General features: G+C 60.0%; 4 protein-coding genes across 4 annotated transcripts; all 4 read left to right on the forward strand.

Annotated features, from left to right (window-relative positions):
• Positions 1 to 1,514: 1,514 nt before the first annotated feature.
• On the forward strand, positions 1,515 to 6,497 carry LINJ_35_0830 (hypothetical protein, unknown function; the record flags this gene model as incomplete). Its single annotated transcript, XM_001468860.1, has 1 exon — positions 1,515 to 6,497. The coding sequence occupies one exon, from the start codon at positions 1,515 to 1,517 to the stop codon at positions 6,495 to 6,497; it is 4,983 nt and encodes a 1,660-aa protein (XP_001468897.1).
• Positions 6,498 to 7,128: 631 nt separating this feature from the next.
• LINJ_35_0840 (putative aspartate aminotransferase) lies at positions 7,129 to 8,367 on the forward strand (the record flags this gene model as incomplete). The annotated part of the gene is made up of 1 exon (XM_001468861.1): positions 7,129 to 8,367. The coding sequence occupies one exon, from the start codon at positions 7,129 to 7,131 to the stop codon at positions 8,365 to 8,367; it is 1,239 nt and encodes a 412-aa protein (XP_001468898.1).
• A 4,829-nt stretch (positions 8,368 to 13,196) lies between these two features.
• LINJ_35_0850 (NADH-dependent fumarate reductase-like protein) lies at positions 13,197 to 16,781 on the forward strand (the record flags this gene model as incomplete). The annotated part of the gene is made up of 1 exon (XM_001468862.1): positions 13,197 to 16,781. One exon carries the CDS (start codon positions 13,197 to 13,199, stop codon positions 16,779 to 16,781), a length of 3,585 nt encoding a protein of 1,194 aa, XP_001468899.1.
• A 792-nt stretch (positions 16,782 to 17,573) lies between these two features.
• On the forward strand, positions 17,574 to 18,851 carry LINJ_35_0860 (conserved hypothetical protein; the record flags this gene model as incomplete). Its single annotated transcript, XM_001468863.1, has 1 exon — positions 17,574 to 18,851. One exon carries the CDS (start codon positions 17,574 to 17,576, stop codon positions 18,849 to 18,851), a length of 1,278 nt encoding a protein of 425 aa, XP_001468900.1.
• Between the last annotated feature and the right edge of the window lie 653 nt (positions 18,852 to 19,504).

Below are 19,504 nucleotides of genomic sequence, written 5' to 3' on the forward strand. Positions count from 1 at the left end.
AGCTGCTCACAAGGGCACGGGTGTGCCGTCGATGGCGGCAGCACTCCTTGGCGCGCCGCGTGAAGAAGGAAAATGAAAGAGGCAGACGAGCCAGCGGCATTTTAGCACGCATCGCTTCCTCTCCCGCTGTAGCGCATCGCACTGCATCGAAGCCAAGGCGTTCACCAACTCAACATCGTTCAACTCTATGTGCGTTTATCTTTTTTCTTTTCGTTGCAGTCTCGGGCGCTGCTCTCAGACGGCGCCGCGCGCTCCCTCACACCCCTTCTACCGCGACCGCCACCCCCTCTAGTGGGATGCAGGGGTGTCTTGGACAGGGAATGCGGACAACCAACTCTCGCCCTCTCTCCACCTTGCATTTTTCTCTTCCCCGACGCTAACGAGTCAGTGCGTACCTGTCCCTGCGGAATGATTATCCTTGTGCATGCGTGCGCGTGTGTGCCTTCGATCGACTATTTTTTTTTGTATGCATCCTTTGAACGCTATCCTCGAGACGTAACGGTGCGACGAGATCGGGGGCTGATCGGGCATTGCTTGCTCAACCAAAGCGAGATGCGCATTCTCCACTCCAGTGTTCCTTCTAGTTTTCATTCGCTTGGATAAAGGGCCGCAGTGGCCGCCTGGTCTCTTCTTGTGATGTCCACTGTCCGTGTCCTCAGAGGGAGGCCCGCATTCTATTTGGCAAGCCCTGCATACTCCGCACCCTCGTCCGTGCACACAAGCACAACACGTACGCACCTCGATGCTCCGGTGTGTGAAAGACGCACTCTATTCCTGCCAGTGTATGAGTTTGGTGTAGGCGGCACGATCGCGCACACCGCACCAGCAGTCGGGATCGTTCGAGGCGAACAGACGGACTCTTGCTAGTGGGTCCTCGGTATTCGTTGTCTCCCTTCCTCCATCCCTCTCCCTCCTGCCCCCACGCTTTCTCCCTCACGCGGACGAAGGAAAGCGAAGCACCCCCTTGCACACTTCTACTCCTCAGCCGCGTTGTGTGCGTGAAGCATCCTTGGTGCGTCGGATATCCTCAACCCGTGTATTTGTCTGCTTCCCTGTATCTGTGTATACCTTCACACCCCCTCTTCAATCGCCGGCAGAGGTCTGTGCATCGTTTGATCGACTTTTTTTGTTGTCGCCCTCTTTTTTCGTGCGCGCACGGTCAGTAAGGCGCGTGACGCGAAACGCTCCCCCTCATTCTGCGGTTCACTCCGCCCACGCATACCCTCAAGCGTCCTTACCATTGAGAGTCTAGTGCACGACCACCTTAAGCCTGCTCGATTCTTCGCCCCCTTCTTTTTTTTACCTTTGCGGTGCCTTCTTTCCTGTGTGTATCTGTGTGTGTGTGTGTGTGTGTGTTCTTCTCCGTGTTCCATTGGGAAGAAGCCGCCTCCTCATTGGCCCGCAGAAGCAGCGACGGGCGACAGCACATAAGCCAAGCCAGGGACACGAGCGAATCAAGGAAACACATTAGGGGTTCATACGACAGCAAGGGAGAGCGCCATCTGCGTCATCGAATGTCGAACGCGGCAAGCTCATCAGGTGAGTCGGCAGAGCCGGCGTACCCTCATCAAACACCTGTAATATGCATCAGAGCAAATGGCCAGACAAGTCACACAGCCAACAGTTTCAAGTCGGAGCAGATGCCGCTCCCGATGGTGACTCCGAGATCAGAGGCCCCGTGTGTGGCGAGTCCGTCGCCATCCGCGCACAGTAGCACGGTGAATGCCCTCGCTGCTACCACTGCCGGATCCCATAATCCGCCGAGCACCCATGGTGGAGCAGTGAACCAGAGTGCATCCTGCGCTCGGCCTCTTAGCTCCACTCCTTCTGCGTTGGCGCCTGTGACACCTCCAACGGCATTATTGGAGGCGGAAGGCGCTCATAGTCCTGCGACGGCACCCGCGACGCAAGCAGCTACGGCGCAGTCGCCGACAACTTGGGGCAAGAATGCGTGTACGGCAGTGCCTGCCGCGCTGCAGCTCTATCTCGATCCCACAGCTGTGGCGACGGTACGCAACGACCTTTCCGCGGCCGCGGCTGCGCCGCGGAACGGCGCCTTGAACCTGGTTACCGACTACCTCAGCACCAGCTCGCCATCTTCAGGCCTCAGTCCAGGAAACAACTCGTCTCCACATCGCCTGCTGCCGACGGGGTTTTCGGTGCATGTGGGTGAGGCTCCAACCGGTGCGGAGGAGATCACTGGCGTCGCGGCGGGCAAACAGAGCGCCGTTAGTGAGCCGCTACTCAGTTCCGCTGCACGGCTGCAGACGCCCCCGCATGATAGCGACCCCCTCGCTCTCCAAGGCCCGTGCAGACCTGCTCATGAGGTGGCGAGCGCGCAAGTGCGCCCCTCCTCGTCAGCACGCGACAACGAGCCGCAGATACCCTCACAGGAAGACCCCACTTCTACGCTGTCGGCCACGGAACACGAGGCCAGCTACACCTCCGGCTTGGCAAGTCGCATGCGGGCGGTGGATACAGCCACTGCTGAAGGCGGAGATGTCATGGGCTCGTTTCGCGTCACCGCGGAGGCGGTCAAGGACTCGCCAGAAATGCCCAGGCTCCACACGCGGATGCACACTGAGCAGCAAGGGCCCGGCACAAGGGAGGGTCGCCTGAACGACGCAATCAGCGGCGCGGTGCTCGGCAAAGATGTCATGAATGCGAACCCTCACACTATCGACTTTTCCGTCAGTGGTGTCGGGGGTGGTGGCAACAACGGCAACACCGTGAACGGCGCCTCGATGACACTCGACCGAAGCATCAGCAGTCACTTCTCCGCCCCCAGGGGCCACGGCACGGGGCCCTCGACCTCCCCACCGCACCTCGCAGGCGACGAGGATAAATGCAAACTTGCCGCGGCCTGCTGTCGCAGTGGCTGGGCTGCTCCGCGGCAAAGCAGCAGCGCCTTCTTCAACTGCACCTCTTCCCCCGCAGGAGCTGCAGCCGAGCCCGTCAACACACCGACTCGAATAACGACCAGCAGTACCGGCGCAGCGGCTGTCGATAACCTGAGAGAGTCACCCTCGCGCCGGCAGCATAACGAAAGCCTCGAGGGCACCTTTGAAGCCCTTTTCAGCACCTTGAGTACAACCCTCTCCACAGCCAACGCCACTCCCGGCGACGTCGGCCCTGTGTCGCTGCAAGAGGCACAGCGGGCCCCGGCGGGCCAGCAGATGAAGCAACCGCTCCTGCAGGCACTGGGACTCAGCTCCTGCGACAGCAGCGGCGGCGGCGCTATCACGAGTACGCAGAGCAAGCGACAGGCCGCCGAAAGTGACGCAGCCACCACTCTCTCCATAGCGTCAAGTGGCGCTGCAGCAACCATGTCCTCCGGCGTCGCTCGGCCTCATTCGCCCATGCTAGACCTCAACAACAGTATGGGTGCTCGACCCCCGCCGGCATCAACCGCCGCTCGCGATACCTGTGAAGCGGGAGGCAAAGGGAATAGTGGCGAGGGACTTGAGCAGACTACCGGCACCGGAACCGAAGACAGGTTGCAGATGCAGTTCAGCAGGGACTGCAGTGCGCCGGACCCGTGCAAATCCGCGATTCTGACGCCGTTCCCGCTTCAGCTCATCGACGCAACGAATCACAACGCCTTGGAGAACCTCACCGGTCCTCCCGACGGAGACAGAGCTGCCGGCGGCGTGGGGTCGCCGACCGCTCGTCTCAACCCCGTCGCGGGCGACCACGCCAACTTTCGCAGCAGCAGCAGTGGTCTCTTGCCTTTGCTCGAAAAGTCAAGCGTGGAAAAAGGCGAGAAGGACTTCAGGCGAGCGAGTGCGGCAGCGACGGGGCACGACGCTGGGGTCGATGCCTCGAGGGGCGCCGGCCTTGTCAACAGCCGGCGCGTCGGCAGTCTCGCTGCACGGAGTGATGTGCAGCCCTCTCCTGCTGCTGGGGTGCTGAAGGACAAAACTTTCACGGCGCACCGCCTCTCCGGCACCTCCGCTCCCGGCACCCTGGCCGTGCCGCCGTCGTTCAACACCGCTCCAGAGCAAGACTCGGGATTTCGCTCCTTCCCCCACCCACAGTCGCCGGGCTACAGCGCGACTGGCTCAAACGACGAAAATGGGAAGTCTGTGCACGGTGCCGCTGCAGCAACGCATACACCCGGCGCTCATGCGACAGTCACTGCCGTGCGACCTCAGCCAATACGGAGCATGAAGTACGGCGAGGCTCACGATCCGCTAATGGAGGCGTACTCCATAGACTCCCTTCTTCGCAAGGAAACCTCCGGCAGCACGGCCGCCGCCGGCGCTGGCGGTGGTGCCGGTAGTAGAAACGGCAGCGGAAGCGGCGTCTTTTGCTCCTCGTTGCCGCTTTCCGCGCAGCGGCAGACATACGGGGACGCGGTGACTTTGGCACCCGCCGCCAACTCCGCCACCCGTCCGCCCCTCAGCGAGTCTGATGTGCACAAAAAAGGCGACGCTCGTGCCGGGCTTGCCCGGCGCCCTGACACCGTCACCGCAAACGGCAATTTGTCAGGCTCCACCTCATCTCGCACGTTTTCCGATGGGTTGCTGGCGAACCCCACCGTGACGACCGTGGCGAATGGTAGCTGGTCGATTCTCGGCGGCGCAGAGCAGCAGCCGCAGCGGCCCTGTCCGGCCGTGATGGACGGAGCGGTGGCCGAGGACGACGACATGTGGGGCGAGCCGATATCATCTGCGCCGGCACCCGCAGCGCCGTCACCAGTCGAGGCGACTGTGAGGGCACCAGCGCGCCACGTCACCTTCGCCTCCCCGGCCACGACGCACTTTGTGGAGTCGCTTCCGTCGCCGTGGGTAGACAGCGACTACTTCTTCTCGCCCGACTATGCTCACATGGAATACAAAGACGGCGAGGAGGGAGGCCCGTCAGATCAGCAGCAGCAGCAGCAGCAGGTCGCCGATGTGCCCATAGTGGATGAAGAGGAGGCGGAGGTGCTGCGAAGCGTTCTTCGCTTCCGCTTTCGGCACAGAAACGCACGCGCGCAGGCGTCATCGCCGCTGTCTGGCGTCGCGGTGCATCTGCGAGCCCCTGTTTGGGAGGCCTGGTCACGTGGTAGCGACAGCATGCGGAGCAAGACGAGTGGGGTGAGCACTGGCGAGGACGCGCGTACGGAGTCGTGCGCGACGCACGCTCGGCAGCAGGTGGAAGCCGTCGTGCCAATGCCCTCCCATGGGAGTGGAGAGGAAGGGGAGGCACACCACGCCGCCGCGGAAAGGGCGCAACGCGTCTTCTTCACAAAGGAGCGGTTGGCGTCTCGTGCAGCGCTGATGCAGTCTCGGCGTGCTGGTGTGCAAGCTGCAGGCAGCACCAACGACGCCAATGCGGTGGCTATCGGCGGCAGTGGCGGCGACAGCGGCCCCGCGCTCCGCATCCATCTCAATCCCCCCTCGGCTGCTGCCGCCAACACCATTTCGCTCGCTCTGCCTGATTTCGCTGCACCGGTCACGTCTACCTCAGGTGCAACTTGGCACAACAGCAAGGTGGCTCAGACGCGATCCCCGCCCACGTCTGATGGCAACAAAGACGCTGCCAGGGGTGCCGACGACGACGACGGCTTTGGTGGGTCGGTCCAGCAGCAGAAGCACGCGGCCCCGGCTCGACCATCGGCAGAAACGGCGGCATCACCAATCGCCTCCCAGCCACTGACGAGGGAGTCGTGCGCACAGCTTCTTGCTTCCCTTGAGAAAGGAAGTGCTCCTGTGACGCAATCGACCGCGTCATTTGCAATTGATACGGAGCGCGTCTTGGATGTTCTACGCGACATCTTCGGTGACACAGCTGCCGTGTCCGATTCGCTGCACGGCGAACCTCTTTCACCAGCTGCGCCACCGGTGCCGATCTCGGCGGATGGCGCGTCGCCAGTCGATCTCTTGGTCTCTGGCGAGTCGCTATCCAGCGTGGAGCGCGTCTTGGAGGCGTTGTCTTTCACTTCCCTCACGAGCCGCGCGTCCGGGGCCACTCTGGCCAGCAGCTGTGCAATGGAAGCATCGGTGTCCTTCGGCCCGTACTCGGGCGGACAGTCCTTTTCTGCCAGCGCTGGTACCGCCACTGCGGTGCTAAATGACGGATACGTTGTACCATGGCGCACGCACGCGGCGGCAGCTGGTGTCGCACATCTAACTGGAGCGTCTGCATCGACAGACGGCAAGGGTCCGGTGCAGGCGGTGGACAGCACCGCCGCAGGTGCATCGGCGGAGATGGCGGCACCGCAGGAAGGCAATTTCAAAGACGGCGCGGATGCGAGTGTGCATCTGACACGACAACGGCTCTTCCCCTTGATCGCGCACGACGCGAACCCTCGCCGTGGAGGCACCGCAGCGTTGTCCGTGGCGTCGTTTCTGGGAACTCGACGGCTCCCAGGCGCTCCCACCGCAGTGCAGTGGACCGAGAGGGACGTCCTCGTGGCGGTCCTGCAGGAACAACGCCGTATGGCACTAGAGTATGGCGGTGTCCCGGAGACGGAGCGTCTGGAAGATGTGCTGAGAGCGGCGTGCTCGTGATGCACGCAGCGCGTCGTCGTTGCGCTGTCGGTTGTCGTTTTCGTGAGCGCGCATCTGCTTTCCTTGAATGACTTCCACAAGTAAGGCAAGGCAATAAAAGAATACATACAGAAGAGCGGAACCAAGGCACGTGCTGGTGACTCTCCCCTCGCCACTTGAGCGACAACACTGTGTGTGGGTGGTGAGCTAGCGTGAGCAACATCTAGCTCGTCTCTCTCGTTACGTGGCTACATTCCAGGGGGAACTTGTGCGTGTATTGCTGTTTATTAGCCTTCCAGCAGGATGGCAGGCGCCCCCCCCACACACACACACATTCCCTTTCGCCACCGGCCTTCCACTTCCCACTTATCCTTCACGCCGCCGCCGGTGGTGCGGTGACGGCGTGTGTGTGGAAGGGGGGAGGTCGTCGCACAAGCTTCGCTGCATCGTCACCACTAAGACGCTGCATGAGCCTGCCTGCGCAAACTCCGCAGTCATCACTCTGCTCCCTCTCTCATCCTTTATAGCCTTCTACTGCTCCCTCCCCTACAGCCACGCTATTCCACTCCACCCCACCCCACCCCCCGAAACAATTCTAACACACCTTGCACCCCCCTCTAAGCTTCTCTCTTCCTCCATCCACCAAGCAAAGATGTCCACGCAGGCGGCCATGACCACGACGGAGCGCTGGCAGAAGATTCAGGGACAAGCTCCCGATGTCATCTTCGATCTCGCAAAACGCGCCGCCGCTGCCAAGGGCCCCAAGGCCAACCTCGTCATTGGTGCCTACCGCGACGAGCAGGGCCGTCCCTACCCGCTACGCGTGGTCCGCAAGGCTGAACGGCTTCTTTTGGACATGAATCTCGACTACGAGTACCTACCCATCTCGGGCTACCAGCCCTTCATCGATGAGGCGGTAAAGATGATCTACGGCGATACCGTCGCGCTGGAGAACCTGGTTGCGGTGCAGACGCTGAGCGGGACCGGTGCTGTCTCTCTCGGCGCAAAGCTGCTGACTCGCGTCTTCGACGCTGAGAAGACGCCCATCTACCTTTCCGACCCCACGTGGCCCAACCACTACGGCATCGTGAAGGCTGCTGGCTGGAAGAACATCTGCACCTACGCCTACTACGACCCCAAGACGGTCAGCCTGGATTTCGAGGGCATGAAGAAGGACATTCTAGCGGCGCCGGACGGCTCCGTGTTCATTCTGCACCAGTGCGCGCACAACCCCACCGGCGTGGACCCGTCGCAGGAGCAGTGGGACGAGATCGCGTCACTGATGCTGGCCAAGCGCCATCAGGTGTTCTTCGACTCCGCCTACCAGGGCTACGCGAGCGGCAGCCTCGACACGGACGCGTATGCTGCCCGCCTGTTTGCCCGCCGCGGCATCGAGGTACTGCTGGCGCAGTCCTTCTCCAAGAACATGGGCTTGTACAGCGAGCGTGCAGGCACGCTGTCGCTGCTCCTCAAGTACAAGACGAAGCGCGCGGATGTGAAGAGCGTGATGGATTCGCTGATCCGTGAGGAGTACACGTGCCCCCCGGCCCACGGTGCCCGCTTAGCCCACCTCATCCTGAGCAACAACGAGCTGCGAAAGGAGTGGGAGGCAGAGCTATCGGCCATGGCGGAGCGCATCCGTACGATGCGCCGCACCGTGTACGACGAGCTGCTGCGCCTGCAGACGCCCGGGAGCTGGGAGCACGTCATCAACCAGATTGGCATGTTCTCCTTCCTCGGGCTGTCGAAGGCGCAGTGCGAATACTGCCAAAATCACAACATCTTCATCACGTTGTCGGGTCGCGCTAACATGGCAGGTCTGACGCATGAGACGGCGCTGATGCTGGCACAGACGATCAACGATGCTGTGCGCAATGTGGATCGCGAGTGATGGGGTTACGGACGGCGCTCGCGCTCGGCATCGTGTGCCGAACACGGAAGCGAAACGCCTCGTAGCATACTAATGGTAAAAGAAGGTTTTAGAAGGCAATGGACGCATGGAAAGATAGAACTAGAAGGCGCGAGGATAGGTGGACGCCGCATGTACCAAAGAGCCACCGCAGCGTCAGCAGTCTTGCCTATCATGCCCCGAAGCTTCTGTCTCTCTCTCTCTCTCTTGCATGTATGTATATATGTTTCGTAATACCCCTTCTCATACGTTTTTTGCGTTGCTTCTTTTCGCTTTCTCATCTTCCTTTCTGTTTGTGTGTAGGTATGTCTGTTCGGTTTTGTTGTTGCCTTCCAGACGCTGCGGCTGATGCGTGTGGCGCTGTTTCGTTGAGGCGGGAGGGAATTGTATGTAAGCAATCAATGAGGACGCAGTGTAGAGGAAAGGTTCGGCGCCGCCCTCCATCCACCCATCCCCTATCTCACACCGCAGCGTGTACAGTAGGCACTCGCGCATGAAGCGCGCTTTCCTTCTCTGGCCATGTCTCTCTCTCCTCCTCCTCCTCCTCCTCCTCCTCTCCCCTCTCTGGCCTAATTGTACTTGTCGACGTTTTTTTGATGCATTCTGCGGTGATGTTGACAGTTGTATACGTTCATGTGTGTAGGTCTCTCCAGATAGGGATGAGCGGCTTGTGCTTGTTCTGTTTGTTCACGTGCGTGTAAGCCCTTATATCCCCCCCCTCACTCTCTCTCCATTTTTCCCTCCTTCCCTCTCTCTGCCTCTCCCTTCCCACATTGTTTTCTCTGTTCGCTTGAAAATAAAAGAAGTTAAAGAAGCGCTAAGAATCTTTCCATGTCCTCTTCTCTTCCCGTTTCGGTTGTCGTCGTTGTTGCCTCTCTCTCTTTAAGCTCGTTTCATGTGTGGTAGTCCGCCGCTACTGCCCCACCTCATCCACACCCACTGCTACCATCCTCAGTCGCTGTATATCTAACAATACGAAAAGTGTGTAAAGAGAAAAAAACGCGGGAGAGTAGCACAGAGGGAACGTGTGTGTCCGTGCCAGCGTCTGCATCATCTGCGTGTAGAGGAGGCGCATGGTTCTCCTTCTGTAGCAGAATGTTACTGACGATGAAGGGAGAACGCTCAGTAAGCACAGGCGGCACACACACACACACACAGGAGAGCACAGAGATGAAGTGATTATTTTTGTAGTAGCAGTGGCGTTGTGCGTGCTCCTGAGCGCCGCCATCTCGACTCTTTTTTTTCTCCGATGGGTACTGTTGTTTTCCGCTCGTTTTTTCGTCTCGGTTTTGCTCAATTCGCGAGTGCATCTATCTTCGTCTCATCGCAGTTCGGAAGGGGGAGGGCGTTGTCGGCAGCGAGGACAAAACAGTGCGGGCCAAAAGTGTAGATGCGCCCCTCGGCGAGACGGGCCGACGCTCTTCATGACGCCACGTAAAGAGAGGGTGTGACATGGCTGAGTGAGCATCGGGTGAAAGCGCGAAGGATTGGGGGAAGGGGGTGAAAGAGAGCGTGCGCAGGAAGAACGCAGTGGCGGGGAGAAGAGATGAGGCGCAACCGTAGATGAATTTCGCAACGGCGGTCAGTTGTTCACGTTCCTCCCTCCTTCCCTCAACTCCCTGTGTGTCACACACTTCTTCACATAACCCTCTCAGATGTTCTCCTCTCCATGGCCAACGCGTTTTCTTTCCTTCTTTTTTTTTGTGGCTTGGCCATCTCCAGTAAATTCCTGTATTTTTGTGCGCCACCAATTCCCGGACGATGCCGACCACCTCAGTGCGTGATAGCAGGACCTAGTTACACACTCTGTTGGGAAGCCAAGAGCCTGCACAGCCTGCCCACGGGTAACAGCTGCAGGCTCTTGGTGCCGGCAGGACAGGCCTGGGCGGGCGCCGTGCGGAAGAGGCTTGTGATCATGGCCACGTTTGGACCAGCTCACTACAGATCGTGTCGGCGATTCAGAAAATTTATGTCTCCACTCCCTGTTTTTTTTTTGCTTGTGCTGCGCTGCGAAGATGTTGAGCGCAATCGTGGGCACAGCCCGCGCTGTATGCAGTAAAACTGCAGTTGGCCGTACGACGCCAAACGGTGTTGGGTGGCCCGGCTCCTTGACACAGCCGTAGCGCACCAGAGGTAGGTGAGCTGTGATTGCATGCGTATATCTTTTCACTTGCTCATGATAGAATGTCATGTTGAAATATAAGAAAAAAAGTGCGCTGCCGATTGTCTTGTCCCTCTTCACCGCCTGCGCGGATCTCCCTGCGCGTGTGCCCCTGTACGAGTACCCCATCCTGGAAACTTCTCTCGGTCTTCCCAAGCCTCTTCTCCTCTCCCTGGCTTCCCCGTGCCCGACACGCCGACCCCCACCCCACCCCTCTCCCGTCTCAATTGCTCCCGTTGTTTGCTGTGGCGATCACGGGTAACGACGGGAGGTAACGAGAACCGAGCGAGGTACGTCATTGCTCTCCTTGCATTTGGGGGTTTGATTTTCTTGTGGCGGCGCACATTTGTGCGCGCTGTCGTTTTGTTTGCCCTCTTCGCTTGGCCCCTTCCTGCCGAATCGGCTGATGAGGCACAGATGCCGGAAGCGTGATGCCAACACCCCGAACTAGCCCGTTGAGTCCTCCTGACTCCCATGTGCAGAGCCTCCACATCACCCTATGGAATGCAGCAGCTTGAAGAGACTCAAGGCGAAATATTGCATGCAGGCCGAGTGCAAAAGGTCTGGGAAGACCCCTTTGGCAAGGCAGCCGAGCCCCCCCCCCCGCGCCCGTCCGGGGTGCGCGGAGGCGACGCCCCACCCCCCCCCCTTACACCGGCCCGCGCGGCCGGAAACCGACGCCTGCGCCCGCACGCAGGGCTCTGGGCACGGCCGGCCCAAGCAGTCCGACTCGCGCCGGCAGCGAGGCACGTATCCGAGGAGGGGCGGGGTAGGACAGTGGGAGGCCTGTTGGGCGCAGGGCCCGGTTCGGCGGCAGACGATTCGCCCCAGAAGGCCACGTTATTAGCCTTATCCCTGCGAAGGTGAGTGGGCGCTGTCGTCGTGTATGCATGGGTGTGTGTGATGACTTGTGGTAGAGAGCGTCACAGTGAACGAGAAAGTGAACATGTTTGCTACCCGCATGGCAGTGTAGGTCCCAGCGCGTGGTATCCAGACTCCAGTACACCCACTCTCAGTGTGGAGGGAAAGCCACGCAGCCCCCTACCCCCTATCCCCTGCCGACGCCGAATCACTTCGGGTGGTGGCAGGATCAAATGCCCACAACATGGTAAAGCCAGAGCGATTCATCGCTACTGATGCCGGCGGTGCGGTTCTGGGTGGCGTCGGAGAGACCTGCGACAGTGAACACGTTTGTACCATCCATGCGATGCGGAGAGTCGCATTGTGATTCGAATGCATCCCACCCGGCCCTCGCGCTGTCCAGTGGTGTGGGGCGGCTGTGAAGCAACCTGCAGAACGGAGGTGGAGAGAGTTTCAGGCAGAGGCCGTGTTCAGATAATTGATTTGGCGCATCGCTGTAACGCGTGTCTCCACCGCCGTCTCGCACCACGAGATGTACGTGTGACAGGCCTTGTAGATGGGACTTGAGCTCACGTTTTATCGCAGAGAATGGGGGCATCGAAAAAGAAAAGGCCATAATACTTCCACTAACAGCAAAGGGGGTGCGTCGAAACAAGTCGAGTGGAAACGGTGGATCGTAGAAGACAAGTATAACAGCCTGGAGAAGGGAAAATATGCGCATGGGGAACAGACGATGTGTCAGCATGTGTTGGGTGTCCTGGCCCTCCGGTTTACAGCTAGTGTCGATCAAGTCGGTTTCCGTGTCGGAAGCCATGAGCTCCTGGTGCACTCGCTTCTCGGGACGCGAACACTTGAATAGTCGCGCTTTCCCTCCACCCTTCCTCCTCTCTGAAGAGATCCCTCCCCCACACACATACACAAGCATACACAAGTATTCAACTTTCCATTTCTTTTTGAACTTCATTGCGCATCTTCAAGTCACCACTGCCATCACTACAGCCCCCACCCCCACCCCTTCTCCCCGTCTCACGCCACAAAACGTCACCTTACCTCTCCCTCATTTTGGGTTTCTCTTCACGGACGACAGTGGAGAGTACTACGGTACACATACACACATAGTGAGAGGCGAGAGAGGGAAACGATACGAAGCTCACTTTTTTTCTGATTCCTGAACTAGAACGTCGATTCACTTCTTGTTCCTATGCTTACTCGGTTTGGGCCACTTGCTTCCCTCCCTCCCTCCCTTCCATCATCTCGCACCCACCCATCGTAACACGGCGTACAGCTCCTCTCTCCGCAATTCCCTTGTTTTGGTGTCTTTTGGTGTTTCTGGTGTCGTTTTTTCTTGCCTCTTGATTTTATGAATCTTTATATGTATTTGTTGTTGTTTGCGTTCTCCTGCCTTCCTCCTCCCATGCTCATCAAAAGTAGCTTCTTGACTATCTCGTTTGATTGCGTGCGCGTGTGTTGTTGCACTCGTTGTTGGCTTTGCCTTCAAGCGCTTTCCCCTTTCCCCTCCCTGCTTCCTCCCCCCCTTTTTTACTGGCTCATTGGCACTCACACAGCCAACTCTTGACCACCGCCGTTGCACCAACAAGAAAGTATAACTTCTTTCGCTACAGTTTTTTTTTTCTCGTTACATTGTCGCTTTAACGGAATGTTACCCTGCCGCCGTTTTTCAAGCGTCGCAGCCTCGCAGTCGCGCTTGTGGCAGCATGTCGCATCCTATACACTGCGCCGCACCACAGCACCGGCGATACTTGCAACGGCTCAGAGCAGCTGTCTCGGCATGGGTGGCTGCGCAACGTCGCTGTGTCGCCGTTGCGCAGCCACCGACTCGCATACAGGCGCTTCCGTAGTCGTTTCGGACCCCGAAAAGGCCGCTCGTGAGCGCGATCGCATTGCTCGCGGCCTGCTCACCACCAACTTTCCCGAGCTGCACGTCAACCAGCGCTCGGTGCTGCGGTATAAGGACGTGATGCACACGGTGCCGTACACGCTCACCATCGCTGTAGACGGTAATGTCGCTCGCCAAGATGTGGATCCTGTCGTCAAGGCAATTCTAAGCGACTGCTTCGCGATGGTGGACAAGCACCTCAACTCCTTCAACCCGGGCAGCGAGGTGTCGCAGGTCAACAGGATGCCGGTGGGAAAGAAGCACGTCATGTCGGAGCACCTCTTCGAGGTGGTCAAGTGCTGCGAGGAGGTCTACAGCAGTAGCGGCAGCTGCTTTGACCCGGCCGCAGCACCGCTGGTGCACAAGCTGCGCGATGCCGCTCGCCGGCAGGACTCCGCCGAGGGGGACTTCGCCATCTCTGCGGAGGAGGCGGGGCGTTTCACCCTGACGAACAGCTTTGCCATCGACATCAAAGAAGGCACCATCGCGCGCAAGCACGAAGATGCGATGCTAGACCTGGGTGGCCTGAACAAGGGCTACACCGTCGACTGCGTGGTGGATCGTCTGAATGCAGCCAACTTCGCCGACGTGCTGTTCGAGTGGGGCGGCGACTGCCGCGCCTCGGGTGTGAATGTGCAGCGCCAGCCGTGGGCAGTCGGCGTTGTGCGTCCGCCATCGGTCGACGAGGTCGTCGCGGCTGCCAAGTCCGGCAAGTCGGTGACAATGAATGCCCACAGCCTTGGGGATCACACGGATGAACCGGCGCAGTCGACGTCGGCCGCCGACGGGGCGGCCAAGGCTGAGCACAAGGCGCTCCTGCGCGTCATGTCGCTCAGCAATGAGGCACTCTGCACGAGCGGCGACTACGAGAACGTGCTCTTCGCCAACGCGCTTGGATGCGCTCTCTCGAGCACATACGACTGGCGTCGCCGCTGCCTCATTGAGCCCTGCCGGAACGAACTGGCCCAGGTTAGCATCAAATGCTACTCGTGTCTGTACGCCGACGCACTCGCCACCGCGAGCTTCGTGAAGCGCGACCCCGTGCGCGTGCGGTACATGCTCGAGCACTACCGCCACGATTACAACCGCGTGACCGACTACGCCGCCTACACGCGCGAGGGGGAGCGGCTGGCGCACATGTACGAGATCGCGCATGAGAGCCCGGCCTGTCGGATAGAGCGCATTGCCGGCTCGCTGCCAGCGCGTGTTGTTGTGATCGGCGGCGGCCTTGCTGGTTGCGCGGCCGCCATTGAGGCAGCCAGCTGCGGCGCTACCGTCATTCTCCTGGAGAAGGAAGCCCGGCTGGGTGGCAATAGCGCCAAGGCCACCTCTGGCATCAACGGCTGGGGCACCCGCACGCAGGCGGTGAATCACGTCCTCGATAACTGCAAGTTTTTTGAGCGAGACACGTTCCTCTCCGGCAAGGGTGGCCACTGCGACCCTGGACTCGTGCGCACCCTCTCTGTAAAATCCGCTGAAGCGATTAGCTGGCTCGAGTCCTTCGGCATCCCGCTAACCGTCCTCTACCAGCTTGGTGGCGCGAGCCGCAGGCGCTGCCATCGCGCGCCGGATCAGAAAGACGGCACTCCGGTGCCCGTTGGCTTCACGATCATGCGTCACCTCGAGGACTACATCCGCACCAAGCTGCAAGGCAAGGTGACGATCTTGAACGAGATGGCGGTGGTGAGCCTCATGCACGACGTGAGCGCGATGCCGGACGGAAACCGCGAGATTCGCGTGCACGGTGTCCGCTACAAGTCGATGACCGATGCGTCGGGGACGGTTATGGATCTGCCGGCGGACGCCGTCGTGCTTGCCACCGGCGGCTTCTCGAACGACCACACGCCCAACTCGCTGCTGCGTGAGTACGCGCCAAACGTGTACGGCACCCCCACCACCAACGGCACGTTCGCCACCGGCGACGGTGTGAAGATGGCGCGCAAGCTGGGCGCCACGCTGGTAGACATGGACAAGGTGCAGCTGCACCCGACCGGTCTCATTGACCCCAAGGACCCGTCGAATCGCACCAAGTACCTTGGCCCCGAGGCGCTGCGCGGCTCCGGCGGCATCCTGCTGAACAAGAACGGCGAGCGCTTCGTGAACGAGCTGGACCTGCGCTCCGTCGTGTCGCAGGCGATTATCGCGCAGGACAACGAGTACCCGAACTCGGGTGGCAGCAAGTTCGCATACTGCGTGCTGAGCGAGGAGGCAGCGACGCTCTTCGGCAAGAACTCCCTCACGTACTACTGGAAGTCGCAGGGTCTGTTCACCCGTGTGGATGACATGAAGGCGCTCGCCGAGCTCATCGGCTGCTCGGTTGAAAGCCTGCATCGAACCCTCGAGACATACGAGCGCCAGAGCACGGGGAAGAAGGCCTGCCCGCGGACTGGCAAGCTCGTGTTCCCCAGTGTGGTGGGCACCAAGGGGCCCTATTACGTGGCGTACGTCACACCGTCGATCCACTACACCATGGGCGGCTGCTTCATCTCTCCGGCGGCGGAGCTGCTCATGGAAGATCACTCCGTCAACATATTCGAAGACATGCATCCCATTCTTGGCCTCTTCGGTGCAGGTGAGGTAACCGGCGGCGTGCACGGCCGCAACCGTCTCGGCGGCAACTCTCTGCTGGAGTGCGTCGTGTTCGGCAAGATCGCTGGCGACCGCGCGGCCACAATTCTGCAGAAGGAGAAGCACGGGCTCCGCAAGGATAAGTGGGTGCCGGTGGTGGTGCGGGAGTCGAGGGCGAGTGATCAGTTCGGTGTTGGCTCGCGCGTGCTGCGCTTCAACCTGCCCGGCGCGACGCAGACATCCGGATTGACCGTTGGCGAGTTCATCGGTATCCGCGGTGACTGGGACGGCCAGCAATTGATTGGCTACTACAGCCCCATCAACATGCCCGACGACAAGGGCCGCATCTCGATTCTGGCGCGTGGTGACAAGGGCAACCTGCAGGAGTGGATCTCGTCCATGCGTCCTGGCGACTCGGTCGAAATGAAGGCCTGCGGCGGTCTCCGTATCGAGCTCAAGCCCCACCAGAAGCAGATGGTGTACCGTAAGACGGTCATTCGGAAACTGGGCCTCATCGCCGGCGGCTCCGGTGTGGCGCCGATGCTGCAGATTATTAAGGCCGCGCTCAACCGCCCATACGTGGACAGCATCGAGACGATCCGCCTCGTGTACGCTGCCGAGGACGAGTATGAGCTGACCTACCGCTCGCTGCTGAAGCAATACCGCGCCGACAACCCGGACAAGTTCGACTGCGGCTTCGTGCTGAATAACCCTCCTGAAGGCTGGACAGAGGGTGTGGGCTACGTCGACCGTGCCACGCTGCAGAGCCTTCTCCCGCCTCCGTCGAAGGGCCTGCTCGTGGCCATTTGCGGCCCGCCGGTGATGCAGCGCTCCGTCGTGGCGGACCTGCTGGCACTAGGCTATAACGCCGAAATGGTGCGCACGGTGGATGAGGATGGCGCGCTCTAGGCAGTCGGCCAAATGACTCCTTGTTGCTGCGATGGTCACACAACCCCCTGCACACATTTGTGTGTGTGTGTGTAAACACTCTGCCTCAGCGCAGGCTGGGAGGCCTGTGATGCCCCCCAGGTAGGCGCCTCTCCCTCTCCGTGACGTGCGTGCACGCGTGCCAGACTGCGGATGTGACAGACATCTTTGTGATCTTCATTGGCCGGCATGTTCTATTAGCTTGTTCTGGTCTCTGTGTGGCACGCTCGTGACGAAATTTGTTTCCCTTGTCTCGCGATGCTACTGTCTGTCTCCCCATCCACTGTCACGCATCCCAAGCGAAAGAAGATTTGCACGAGCACATGCACACACATACGCACGCAGCTGGCCCACAACCGACGTTGACGTCGTCCAAATTGTATGCAGCCTGCCAGCAAGCATGCGCAGTGAACACCTTCAGCGACTTTGCTACCCTCTGCCTCCTCAACCCTTTACCGTCTTTGTGTACTCTCCCTCCCGTTGCACCCGCTCTTCCACCTTCCCTGACCGCCACTATACCGTCATTGTGCGCCGTCTCACACACACACACACACACGCCCTCTTCCTTGCAACCCAGCATGGAGTGAGTTCGAAAATCGCGCGCACACACACACACACGACAGGCAACCCCGCGCTGTACGGTACATGCGGCACGGAGTCACAAAGAACTACGCCACAGCACCGCCTGTCAAGTAGCATCTGCCCTCCCTCCCTCCCTCACTTTACGACCAAAACGCGCGCGCACGACGACCTCCTTGCGTGTGCCGGATCAAAATGGAGGTCACTCACATTATCGCTGTGGTGTTTTTCAACAGGGTTGCCTTGCAGTATGCCTTGTGGGCGGCCATCCTGCTCGCCCCGCTCTATGCGTTTGCGCTGAAGCCTCTCGTCCGATGCTGCCGACAGTGTGCAGCGATGAAGGCCGCAACACGTTCTGCGGAGAGAACGGCTTTACAACCACCAGCAGCTAGCAAGCTTCATGGCACCCCTGTGCGGCTCTCCGCGGCCGGATCGAAAGGATTCCTCTCGCCCGCGTCTGTTGGGGCCACACAGGCATCTTTCATGCCTATCGTCGCCACCGCCGCGACAGTGACACCGTCTTATCAGGCGCGCAGTCGCAGCAGCATCGGTGCGCAGGTGGCTCCTCTCGGGCCCCATGACTCGACGCCAAACGGGCATGGTTCAACGTGCTCGCTAGAAGTCACGGGAACAGCGCTGACGCTGGAGGAGGTGGGGTGTCGCTCGGTGACACAGCGCTTCGTGTCGGCGCTGTGCCGGCACGTGCGGCAACGTGGCTCAGCCCTCTTCAAGAGTCGCGACAGCACCTTGCGCGCAGCCCTGCAGTCGGGCGAGTTGTATCTCCACCGCCACTCCTCGCTGCATCTGCCAAGCCAGAACTACTTTTCTCACAGCCTGCAGGAGAAGTATGACAAACTCAACACCACCGACGCCTCCTTGGAGGCGCTCTACGTACGGCCTGCGTTCCAGGAGTGGTATGCGGCAAATCGTGAGCAGCTCCTGCGCGACATGCAACTTCGCGAGGCATTCGCCAAATGGTGCAACGTCGCGACGGCCTTTGTGCTCCTTGTGGCCTTGTTGCTGCTTCCAGCATACAGTTTCAGCATGCAGACCAACGCCATGCAGTGGGTGTCGCCCTTGGCATCCGTTGACGACGAGGCCGCTGTCGCCGCCGCCCCTCTGGCGCAGCTTTTGGCCACACGTCTGCGCTACATCCAGTCCCGGGAGTTGGCGCCTCGGATCGCCACCAGTACGACGCTGTCCTCCTCTCGCCGTCGCGCCGACGCCATTGCCATGGCTACTAACGCGGTAAAGGCCGCGGAGTACGTAAGCGTTGTGGCTGCCGCGTGCGCACTCGTGACGAGTTGCTTTATGCCGCGCGAGAGCTGCACCACCGCGTCTGTCGCGCTCGTGTCGTTTCTCCTCCTCGTGATGGAGTCAGCGCTGGTGCCGAAGGCGGCGGTGAAGCTGGGGCTGGGGTTTCTCGTTGTGTTCACGATCGTCGCGATGAGCGTTTGTCGCGCCGCTGTGTAGCAATGTGTTCTTATGAAAAAGAATTTGAGCGGTACGGAAAAAAAAAAGCGTTGCAGTCTCAGCGCTGCTGACCAGCTCTTGTGCGCGCTGGTGTGCACTGCCCATCTGTGTTCCGCTTCTTGCTCCCGGCATGCGTGTGTGTGTGTGTGTGGTGTGTGAAATCTTGGCTGTTCCTTGGTGTGTGTCTCGTGTACTGTGTGCTCACTTCCGACCATGCCTCGGCGCCACCCGCTAACGCACGTGCCACAGCCGGCATTGCACGGGGAAGTGGGGGGAGGTACATGCGAAGGTGCATCGGAGAGAAAACTGGATGGGGTGTACGCTTCCACACAACGCTCGCCACACGTGGGCGTAGATGAGGTGTAGATGAAAGCGGAAAACACCAAAAGAGGTCGGAAGGGATGGCCGAATGCAGCACAGAGCAATCACAGGATGACAAATTCCCAGAGGTGGTGGACACAGAGAGGCGGAGGGTTTACTAGGGCACCAATGGCGCGGGCTGATTTGCCCCCCTCCCTCCTCAAAACACTGCGGCGAGAAGAGGAAGCGAGATATTGGGCACACTCCGTTGTGCAGTGTATCTGCCAAGCACGCGCCCATGTGTGGCGCCATCCATGATGATGCGCACTTACGTCTCCACCTATTGCTCCTCT

This window comes from Leishmania infantum, chromosome 35, assembly GCF_000002875.2.
Source record: "Leishmania infantum JPCM5 genome chromosome 35".
Lineage (NCBI taxonomy): Eukaryota > Euglenozoa > Kinetoplastea > Trypanosomatida > Trypanosomatidae > Leishmania > Leishmania infantum.